Source organism: Otolemur garnettii, unplaced genomic scaffold (genome assembly GCF_000181295.1).
Source record: "Otolemur garnettii isolate 467f Iridium unplaced genomic scaffold, OtoGar3 scaffold00018, whole genome shotgun sequence".
Taxonomy (NCBI): domain Eukaryota; kingdom Metazoa; phylum Chordata; class Mammalia; order Primates; family Galagidae; genus Otolemur; species Otolemur garnettii.
In genome coordinates, this window is record NW_003852413.1 from 7,393,675 (window position 1) to 7,405,347 (window position 11,673).

At 51.4% G+C, this 11,673-nt stretch overlaps 1 protein-coding gene across 2 annotated transcripts in view; it reads right to left on the minus strand.

Annotated features, from left to right (window-relative positions):
- Nucleotides 1-734: 734 nt before the first annotated feature.
- The window catches only part of GPRC5C (G protein-coupled receptor class C group 5 member C), a 12,548-nt gene continuing 1,609 nt past the window's right edge, over nucleotides 735-11,673 (minus strand). For both annotated transcript variants that reach the window (XM_003786159.3, XM_012803223.2), the window contains exons 2-4: nucleotides 5,835-6,917; nucleotides 3,445-3,539; nucleotides 735-1,297 (exon numbers count right to left, since the gene is read on the minus strand). In XM_003786159.3, coding sequence (XP_003786207.1) covers nucleotides 1,118-1,297; nucleotides 3,445-3,539; nucleotides 5,835-6,885 — 1,326 coding nt within the window. In that variant the 5' untranslated portion in view covers nucleotides 6,886-6,917 and the 3' untranslated portion in view covers nucleotides 735-1,117. The remainder of the gene's footprint in view (nucleotides 1,298-3,444; nucleotides 3,540-5,834; nucleotides 6,918-11,673) is intronic.

The following is an 11,673-nucleotide window of genomic DNA, read 5'->3' on the forward strand; positions in this document are numbered from 1 at the left end:
GGAGTCTGGGCACCTAGATCTCTCTGGGCCAACTACTTACCTGTAAAAGGAGGGGGGAGATAACAGCCCCAAGGCCCTGTCTAACCCTAAAATGGTACGATTCTGGATTATAATATGGAAAGGAGAGAAAAGACTACTCCTGCCCTCTTCTAGCTAAGGAGCTGCTGAGGAAAGGCTTTTGTTTGCCATAAAGTGCTGACCCAGTGGGCATTTCAGTTACCACCCAGAAAGGAAACCAACCAGGACCTGGCCCAACCCTTTGCACCTTTGTCACTTTGTAGACAACTCCTGGCCTTCTCTGGGCCCTTCCCTGCCCTGTGCTACAAGGCGTGATCTCGCAGACTGGGGCAGAATTACTCTCACCTCATCCCCAAGAGAAGCTGGAATTAGCTGATCTTCCCTCACACGCAGAACTGTCTGCTCATGGGCCCACCTTCCCTGTTCTGTCCCCATAGCCACTGGAGGGGGTGTCCAGAGGAAAGGCACCTGGTTTCAGACAAGCGCAGATGGGGGATTGCATCCCAGGCACCGCTGGGCCCAGATGTTCATTCTGGCTGCACACAGCACAGTTGGAGGATCGCTGGGCAGAGCCATCAGCTACTTAATGGCATGGAAAGGAAATTCCATAGCAGCTTAAAATGTGAGCTGGATTTGGAGGAAGGGGAAAGAGGAGTCAGCCATTAGGTCATGGCGGAGTAGGGGGTTCATCGGAAGCTACGACCCCAGAGCAAGAGTTAATAAAGCAGAAACATGTTTATTAGGCATCCTTGTTCCTCACAGAGGAGCAAGATTCAGATCCAACGTGCCTATGAAATCTCCCGAGGTTGCAGGAATCTCCAGAAAATGCAGGCGCAAACCGGCCACCACCCCAAGAAGAACACTATTTGGCTGGAGCGTGACCACTGAGGTGACCCTGGCATGAAGCCGGAGACTCCACAAACACTGAGGAGTAGGTGGGGGGCACCAGGACACCCACCCAGATATTGGCAGAGGGAGGACCTCATGGCTCTGAGGACAAGCTGTCCTGGGTTAGCAAGGAGGAAGGGGGAGCCCCCTGCCCAGGCCAGGTCCTGAGGGCCCTCCCCAGACCCGCCTATCTCTCCTGGGCACTGCTGACTCAGTCCCACACATAGGGGTTTCTAAAGACCTGAGAGTTCTTGCTGTCTTTCGGTGGTGTGGCCTCCTGGTGGCTCTGAGCCGAGTACATGTCTTCAGCTCGCAAAGTCGAGTTGGCACTGCCCATCACCTGGCTGTTGGCGGTGGCCCGTGGGAGGATGACGTCGTAAGCTCCTTCGGACTGGAAGGAAGGACAGGCGGTCTCACAGTCAGGGGCTTTGGGAGCCAGGTTCCGCCAGGGCGGATGCACAAACACTCTGCTTCCTGCAGGGGTGTGCCTGCCAGCTCCCTCTCCACCACCCCTCTGCCCCTCTGGCTGGGCCCCAGCAATAGCCTGGAATGGCTAACTCCATTTCCAGAAATAGGGGCGCTGACCTCAAGCCCCTTATCTCACCCTATCTCTTGCCATGGGAACAGAGCCCCTGGTCACCTTGAGTGGTCCTGGGGGCTTCATAGAGGGGATCTTCTTCTCAAGCCCCCTCCTCCTTCCAATTCCTTAGGGCCAGTGGAGGCCAAATCTTAAGCCACACTGGGCTGCTACTGCCTATCTGGTAAAGCTCCCAGCCCCTTCCTCCTGGGGACCTTTCCCCAAGGAAGCAAAGATCACTATAATATACAACAGCATCTGGACTGGCTTCCCTTGCCAAGGACACCCTTCTGTTAGGCCCTGGGCAGGCCCATACATCTCTGCCCAAGAGTCTAGGCTGGATAGTTTCAACCTGGCCCTGCTGCTGTGTGGGTGAGACACCAGCTGTGGGGTGAACAGAGTCTGAGGCACCTGTCCCAGCTCCTACCTGGACGGGTGGTGAATTCCTGGCCCCACCTGCCTTAACCCTGTGGGAGGCTTGCCACCAAGCCTCTGTAGCTCCAGGGCCCCAAATCAGCCCCTGATCCAATCAGATCCAGGTGGTGTTCCCACCTATCTGCAACCTCCTACTCCCCTGTGGTCCCTGGAACACCCAGGTCAGTGGCCTCAGCCTTAGGTATACATCAGTACTACCTGACATTTGTTAAGTTATACCCACTTGTAGCAGCCCCCTGGGCCTCTGGGGTGGGCTGTAATGACTGGGTCGGGGGTGGGGGAGAGCCCTGACTTGCAGCATTCTCAGATCTGCACTGGGTGGTCATGCCCAGGTGGTAGATTTCAGGCTACCAAGGTGACACCATGAAGGGATATTCACCATTATCTCTGCCCACCTCTGGTCCCACCCCATCTACATTTTGAGCAAGTTCCCAGGGGATGCTAATGCTGGTGATCTGAGGACCAGTCAGATCAAATATTCTTGTTAGTCCAGACCAGGGGTCCTCAAACTTTTTAAACAGGGGGCCAGTTCACTGTCCCTCAGACAGTTGGAGGGCCGGACTGTGGGCCCTGGGATGAGTAGGCTGCTAAGCAGGACAGGCAGTGGCAGCAAAAACACCCGGCGGGCCAGATAAATGTCCTAGGCGAGCTGCGTGTGGCCCACGGGCTGTAGTTCGAGGACGCTTGGTCCAGACCAACCCCCAGCCCCCAAACACACTAGGGAGTGAGGGGCAACAACAGTAAGGTGGCTACTGATGCTCTGGTGGCTGTCCTTTCCCCAGGGGCTGGTGGCCAGAGGCCTCTGCCCATCATTGCTCCAGCTGCAGGTTCAGGCTCAGGGACAGGGAAGGAGCTGGGGCTGGAAGTTCAGACACATTTGCCTCCCCTTGCCCTCAGGCTCTCAGAGAGGCCCAGGGAGGGGATGGGAACGCCACCCCGTTGACCTTTTCACTTCCTGTTCCCAGCATCCTGCCAAGACGGGTCACTGACCTCTCCCCATGGCCACTGCCAGCCAGGAGGAGGCGTGTATATGGATAGTGGGAATCCAACCCACCTTCTTCCTGTTTCTACCCACCCCCACTCCTTGGCTAATGGAGCATCTGGTTTCCAGAACCCAGGGGAGAAGTAAGGTCGAGATGGGCTGCCCGCTGGTGGGGGAGGGGGAGGGTACTTAGAAGTAAGTACCTATACAGACCAGGCACATTTGGGGCCACGTTGGAGGTACCTGGCTGAGACCCTCTTTTGTCCCTCCCCAAACTCTATAGGGTAAGGCTGGCAACGCACTCCAGCTCCATGAGGGCTCATCCTGCAATCTGTATGCCATCCGCCCCAGGCTCTGAGCGACACAGGCAGACCCCAAAGCTCCAGAAAAGGGCATTGAAAACTGGAGCTGTTGGTTCCCCACAGATATACCAGATAAGAACCCCTTCCTTCTCCCTGCCACCTCCCCCTTTCCCTGTACTGGGCCATCTGAGGCCGGGCTGTGTCCCCTAGCAGGGTCACAGGGCCTTGGGGCATCCACTCACCGGGCCTTTGTGCATCAGGGCCATCTCTGTGGGCTGGTACACACTGGTCAGCAGCTGCCCATTGTATCCACTGTATGGTGACACTGGCCTCTTAGCTGCAAGGGAAAATAGAAGCCGTGTGAGGATTCCTGGGCTTTCAGCTCCCGTCCCCACCTCCCACAACCCAAGCAGGGGTCAGCAGAGACGAGAGAAGACGAGACCATGCCAGGCCCAGTGTAATATCTAACCCAGGTGTAGAGGACTCTGGGATGAGGTATGGATTTGGGGCCCCCCACCGAGCCCAGCATCCCTTTGTACAGATGCAAAGGAATATACCATGCTGCTCAGCTTCCCTGTAGTGTGGGACCACCCCCCCACACACACACACACCTAATAGCACAGAAAAACGCTCCATCAGCAGCCTTCACATCCCCATCCGGCCCCAGGGCCAGAGGCCAAGAGGGCACATGGGCTTTGGGCTGCCTTCCAAGATGGCGAGCCTCCAGCTCTGGCCTCTATTGCTGTGGGCCAGCTGCCAGGCCCTGGAGTAAATAGAACCCTGAGACCCCTAGGCTTGAGCCTCTTTATGTCCTCACGGGGCAGAGCTGGGTGCCTTCCCCACGTACTTACCCAGAGCCTAGCCAGAAAGGGTGATGCATGGCCAGGCCTGTGGCCCCCTGGCAAGTTGCCAGAACTCTTTTCAGCTTCAGGAATACTTCCCTGTGCCTTTTGGGTGTTGGTTTCCCAATGTGTTCCACCCTGCTGGGCGCTCCCAGGGTGTCTGAGAAAGCCAGTGACTGAGCCCTGGGGCCCAGGAGAGGCCCAGCTGTGGGGGCTAAACTGCAGAGGCCTGGCTCCTACAGGGCTGCGGTACCACAGCTCTGAGGGACCACAGCCTACATAGGGCTTCCTAAGTGCTGGCTCACCCGATTGATTTTTCCACTTAGGAAAAAAAAAGGAAAAGGAAAACTCATAGCCTCAGAAGTGTTTGCCATGAGGGGACAAAGGCTGAGAACTCTTTGGCCCTGACAAACAGGTATACAGAGGTGGGGGGCAGGGGACTTGAAGCTCCCCCTGAACCTGTCCTGCCCACACACCCTATGTGTGTGCCTGGGGCCACTCAGGGTAGAGCCAGCGCTCAGCCCAGGTGGGTAGATCAAAGAGCCAGTGCCCAGCAGGTCAAGGGTTACTTCTTCCCCCAAAGCAGGGGTTATGAGGATTTCATAGTTTGTAGAGAAAAGACAGGAATGTCTCTGATTCTGCCCTCCTGGTAGAGGCCCCAGAGCTGAGGCATGATAACCAGGCAGTTAAGAGAGTCTTAAGCCCCCCAAGCACCTGCCACAGCACAGACTGGGGTCAGGGTCAGGGCTATGGGATTGAGCCCCTGGCTTTCCAGGGCATGTCCAATGAAGGGGCTGCAGCTGGCAGGGTGAGAATACACAGGAGATGTATGCAATGGGACACACCAGGAGGGGGCGCAGCATGGGGCCTGGCACACAGTAGGTGCTCAATAAATGCTGGGGGGGGGGTCCTTAGGTAACAAATGTGCTGTTGAGCTCACCACATGGCACCATAAATGCTTTATTAAAAAGAAAAAAAAACTGAAAGAAAGACTTCCTTTTAAAGGAAGTTAGTGGTCATGGACATGTACCTAATAGAAAAACAAGTTCTGGGAGGATAATATATTAACAGTGAAAACAGTAATGCACACACAAATAGCTAATTCTTTTAGAGTGCTCTTCATGGGCCGCCAGGCACATGCACTAATCAATCTGCACAAGAGCCTCAGGAAAGATGTACAGTTTTGGGGGGGCGGAGTTTGAGAGAGTCTCACTATGTTGCTCTCCATATCCCAGCTCACAGCAAACTCAAACTCTTGGGCTTAAGCGATTCTCTTGCCTCAGCCTCCCAAGTAGCTGGGACTACAGGCACCTGCCACAACATCTGGCTATTTTTTGTTGCAGTTGTCATTTTGTTTAGCAGGCCCTGGCTGTTTGAACCCGCCACCCTGGTGTATGTGGTTGGCGCTATAAATACTGTGCTATGGGCACTGAGCCAAGATGTACTATTATTATCCCTGTTTTACAAAGGGGGAAATGAAGGCACATGGTGGCATCATATCAGTTAACAGTGTTCACTTCTGGGTATGGAACAGGATGGGATGCAGGTTAGAGATGGGGAGGCAGATGAGAGAAATTCTGTCTTATCTGTGTTTGAAATTTCACAATGAGAATATACATACACACGATTACATAAACAGAGGAAAAAATATTTTAAAAAATGGAATTTAGGGACAGTTGGGCAGAAAACCATGGCTAACCTTAAGAAACTTCTGTTTTGCTTAAGAGATTGACTCCCTGTTCCCCAGTAAGAGACACAGGGTCCCATGCAAGGCGTCTCCCGGGACTCACCTGCAGCCGGCTCATCCATGGAGAAGGCCTTGTTCTCCACAAACATGCTCTGACCCTTCTGCTCTTTCAGGATGGTCTCGTAGCCCACGCCCCGGGTGGGGTACATATCCCCCTGGTAGCTCTGCTCTGGGCTGGCTTTGGTCACCTGGGAGACCTCAGGGATGACATAGAAGAGGACGAAGGCCCAGGCATTGGCGGCGAGGGCAATGGCCAGAGTCGGGTCATCCCAGGTGGGACTATTGTGCTGCTTGTTGCCGTAAGTATACATGACAATCCACACGACCCAGATGGCAATGGAGGTGGCTGTGGTGAGTAGCACGAAGATGCCATGCTTGTGCCAGCGCTTGAAGCGGCCGCATAGGGTGGGCCACGCCCCCACGAAGGCACCCAATAGCAGCAGCATGACGTAGATGAGCGCCATGACGAAGTCCATGTTGGCGATGGCGCAGGGGGAGGCTGTGGCCCATCCAGCACTGTGGTTGCCCAGAGGGCCACCCTCCCCACCTCCCCGGACCAGAGTGAGAATCAGCCACTCCGTGTTGATGATGACTTCCACAAGGGTCAGCAGCAGAGCCACGGTGAAGACCACCCAGCCCCGGGGCCCGTGGTTCTTCCGGGTCAGGAAGTTGAGGGCAAAGATGTGGGCCACCAGGCAGGAGAAGCAGATGGCAAACAAGACCCCAAAGAGGAAGCGCCGGGAGGCACAGGTGGAGAAGTCAGGCTTCACCACATAAGCGAACACGAGGCAGAAGAGGCCCAGGGTCCCCAGCAAGAAGAACACCTGGGTCCCCAGCAGGCTCCGCTTCTTGGTGTCCTGCACAAAGGGGAGGCTGGCCACGAGGATGATGGTGAGCACAAACGTGGTGACAATGCCTGCCCCAGCCACTGCCTCCAAGATGATGCCCCAAGCCCCAGAGCGGTCACACAGGTTATAGTAGAGGGGGTTGAGGTCTGGGCTGCAGCCAGGTGGGGCCTGGTTCCCGGCCTGGGCCCCTGGGAACAGGAAGAGAGGCAGTCCCAGGAATATCAGCAAGGCTTTGTGGGTGGCCATCCTGGCATTCAGGCCAGGCTCCAGCTGGGTCCCTAAAGACAGAGCGAGAAGGAGTAAAATCAGTCCTCCAAAGCCAGACTTCAACATACATGGCCCAGCCTCCCCATCCTGATCCAGGGCAGATGGCGCTAGTTAAGCACGAGATAGTCCCTCTGGGCTTCAGAATCCTTCTTAACACAGAACTCCTGGGATAGATAGCAACTGAGCAAAGAGGCAAATAAGATGAAGCTCATCTGTCACCCCTATTCCTAGTCATGGAAAAGGAGGGAATTGTTATGGAATTTTTGGTTCCCTTCCCTCTACCTGAGTTCAAATATTCCTTGAACTCTTGCAGTCAGGGCCGAAGGGCGAAGGAGCTTGTGAGCAAGTTAAAACCAAGCATAGCACCCTTCAACATTTCCTCTCTGCCCTGTCAGATACAAAGTCCATGGCTACTCAGCCATGCATGCATTTATTCAATCATTCATTCATTCACTCAACAAGCAGCTGTAGCAGGCACAACTTGCAGCCAGAAAAAGTGGAGAGTTGAACAACCAAGCGAAATTATCCACACTTCCTCCTCCCTTCCACCACCTCCCTTTTTTGCCCTTCATCTTCCCACTTCTACTGCTAAGTCTCCTCTTTAGAATCGAAAGTTTTCTGCCTAGCTCAGATGCTGAAGTCAAAGACAAAATAAACTAATTCCCCAGCTAATTAATGACTTAATGCAAACATTCTCTCAAGAGACATTAACATTTTAAAAGCAAGAACTAGGCAAGGACAATGCAAAACCCAAAGGAGTTAATCTTTAAGGGAAGACTTTTAGACACTGTAGCCAGAAGACAAGAAAGATATCTTTTATTCAATCCAGGATGGAGCATTACATTTCACTCTATCTACTCACTATAGCTCTACCAAATGCCGATTCCTAGCCCCAATAACAACTGGATTTCCCTGAGTGAAGTGCAGGTAATGGTGTGACCCGTTAAGAGAAATTAAAGATCAAATCAGTGAGTTTTCCAATTAAAGGCTTTGAATAGAATTGGAGTACACCTAATACAGAAAATTTAAATGCTCTAAAAAGCAAGTTAATAAATTCTAAAATTCTGTGAAACAGAGGTACTGTATGTTTAATTCAGTGGACAAGTTCAAAGAACTAGTTGCAACTCCGCCTCATGGTGCCTCATCAGGAACTCTCCAGAAAGACAGCAACCAAGCTTTCCTGGGCTGATAGTGACCACTAGTGGCTGGATGAGGAATAGCATTATGTATAACGCACTATCCTCCCTACTACCTTTCTTCCTCCTTTTTGGGGAGGGGATTTGGAGGGTTGTTTGCCTGTGGTTTATCTTGTTACTATTTTCTTCCATTCCTGGCTTGACTACTTAATTTCTTTTCTTTTTCTTGAGACAGAGTCTCACCCTGTCACCTGGGCTAGAGTAACATGGCCTCAGCCTGGCTCAAATTCCTGAGCTCAAATGATCTTTCTGCTTCAGCCTCCCAAGTAGCTGGGCCTACAGTTGTGCACTACCATGCCAGGCTAATTTTCTAGTAGAGGCAGGCTCTTACTCTTGATCAGGGTGGCCTCAAACTCCTCACCTCATGCAATCCTCCCACCTCCCAGAGTACCAGGATTATAGGCATGAGTCCTAGCCACTGTACCTAGCCACCTGGCTACTTAATTTCTAATAGGCAAATAAAAATCCTAAATCTCAGTCCATAGAAATCATCTCTCCCCCCCCCCAAAAAAAAAAGAAAAGAAAGAAATCATCCTTCCATAATTGATAAGTGAAAAGAACACTTACTAAGTCAGGGGGAAATGAAACTCATAAAATTAAGTGAAACTGACAAAATAAAGAGGATCAATTCTCATAGTCCTTTAAAATATCCTGAATGGGACTTGAAAATATTTTAGGTATTTTAGCCATCTCAGCTACTTCCTCATCTTTCAGTTAAACTCGATTACTATTAACTTTTTTTTTTTTAGAGACAGAGTCTCACTTTATCGCCCTCGGTAGAGTGCAGTGGCGTAAACAGCCCACAGCAACCTCCAACTCCTGGGCTTAGGTGATTTTCTTGCCTCAGCCTCCGGAGTAGCTGGGACTACAAGCAGTGGCCACAACACCCGGCTATTTTTTTTTTGTTTTGCAGTTTGGCAGGGGCTGGTTCGAACCTGCCACCCTCAGTATATGGGGCCGGTGCCCTATCCACTGAGCCACAGGTGCCGCCCTACTATTTAACTCTTAAAATTAACATTCTTCCATAAACATACTATTGTTTTTCTAAATAACTGGGTACCAGAACAGCTAATTTCTCTTCACTTCTAAAGCAAAAGCACCATTTCTCTTAGTTTCCCTTACACAGTTTCCCCTACAGTGACTTAAATAAGCTTCCCTAAGGGACTTTGTGTAATTGTAAATCAAAGTACAACTGGACAGAGAAGAGATGGATCAGGGAGGGCTAATGGGGAAGGAGTAATACTGAGCCACTCCAGGGCAATAATTTATGGATAACAACATTTTATGGGATCCTAAATGTTCAACTCCATCTTGGGCATTTGGGGTCCACTAGGGATGAAGTAGTAAATGTGTAAGTGGACACTGAGAACAGACACTGCACCATCACCATGGGGCATCTACACCTTCAAGGCTTCTCCCCCTCCTCCACCCCGAGGGCCCAGTTTAGAGTAGGTAATTATTCCAAATCAGCAAGTATATTTACTGTGCATCCAGGGGACACTGGATCTTAGATCTGTGGGAAACACAAAGATGCACAAACACAGTCCTGACTTGATAGTATTTACATCTAATAGGTGAGACAGGGTAGCTATGCAAACAGTTACACAAGGAAGAAAATAAGTGTCAAAGAACAGAATTTACCTGCAGGAGACAGAAAGGTGCTATAGGAACACAGGAGAGGGAGAGGCCTTCCTACTAAGGGCCTCAGAAGAGGCAGAAGAGAAGACTGTTCAATAGCATTTAATTCAGTATTTAATAAAAACACACCAGGTCCCAGACACTGCCATGAGACAGGGACACAAAGCTAAGCCCTGAAGACCGTAAGGAAGGGCTGAGTAGGTTAAGGGAGCAAGGTGGAGAGAAACGGTGTGAGTCAAACTCTGAGATGAACCCAAGTTCACAGCAAGAGGAAAAAAAAATCAAGTTTGCCAAGTAATAACTGGGTTTGTAAAGGGAGGTTGCAGCTGCTGGTGACAGATGAGAAATTCTACAGGGGAGGACTTATTTTAATTTTAAAGGCAATGGGGAGCCACTGAAGGCTGTTTTTAGCACAATGAGGGAATAGCCAGGGTTGTGGTTTAAGAGATGAGTGGCAAAAAGAACCCAGGCCATTGATTTATTGGGGACACACTCATTCCAGTTTAAAGATCAAGGCCAAAGGTAAATCTGTAATGGCCAGATCTCAGTGATTCCTTCCAAAAACACAATCTAAGGACTGGTTGGATGTGGGAGGAAAGAATGCTAAAGTCTATGCTACTGGGTTCAAATCTGATACATGTAGTAGCCATATTATTCTAAAAACAAGCCAGGGACGCAAACCAACCAGACATGGGGCAAGAGTCAGGGAAGCTTCAAAACTGCCCTTGCTGCCAGCCCCCAATCTCCTCTTGTCTTTGTTGATGGTGACCAACAACTTGTTCCTGGTCTGTACCCTTCAAGTGGGGAATTCCAAGGAATGAAACAAGAGCCTTTATCTGCCCCTCACCCCTTCCACGTACCATGCTCCTGCCCAGCTGCCATGTAACTTACTAGCCTCAGACAAAACAACGTGTTCCCATCTGAAATCTCTTATTTCTCTGGTTCCCCCTGAAATAAAAGGGCAGGTGGAGAGAGAGAAATACACAGACTCAGGGAGAAAAATTGTCTGCTACCCAGGACAGGGGCCCTTGGAGGAGGCAGGAGAGTTAAAAAAAAAAGGAAGCTCAAAAGAGCTCAGCTGCTGCCCTCTGAGACCCAGGAATACACGTTCAGTCACCTATTAAAATGGTGGATTAGACCCTGCACTTAGACTGAGAATTCTGAGTTCTGAACATCTGAATCCCCCTCTCCCAGGGTCTCAGGTCTTTGAGGCTACTTAACAAGACTTAGCATCTTCTGCCCAGAACACAGTAGGCATTTAAAAATCACCCTCTGAACAGACACAAGACCCAGTACTGCCTCCGGGTACTCAGTACTGCCTCCTCCTTTCTGGGGTCACATCTGCTTGAAAGTTCTCAGAGGGTTCTAGGAGTGGAGTGGGAGGGGGACCTCCTCTTTCCCTGTCAGTCTCCCCTACCCAACAGCTGAAGCCCAGCCCCAGTCTCATATTATTTTCTGGACAAAAGGGCCCTTTTGCTTCACTTCCCTGGAGTCAGTTGTACAAATATTTTTAATCACCTCCGAAATTGCCCTTTCCCCACACCCAGCCACCCAGCCCCCAGCTCTGGTGTGAGTCAGTCCAATCCAGTTCCTGAATCCCCTTCCCCCTCCTGTCTCCAGGGAGAGCAGAGAGAGGACACAGTGGGTCTGGTGGGCTCAGAGGCCTGGCCAGCCCTGACCGGCTTCACCCAGCACCAGGGAAGACAGCAAGGACTCACCTTCCAGAACAACACCTACTTCATCACCTGCTACCATCTCCAAACCCCTGACATGCCCCCCACCCCCGAAAAACACCCAGGTCGGTCTCCAGGCTCAAGAGTACAGAGTAAGATATAGATCCAAGGCCAGAGGTTACCCTTGAGGGTGCTATGACCATTTAGAGCCCCTTTCCAGGGTGATGCTCACCCAGGGATACCACAGAGCATCCTCCTTC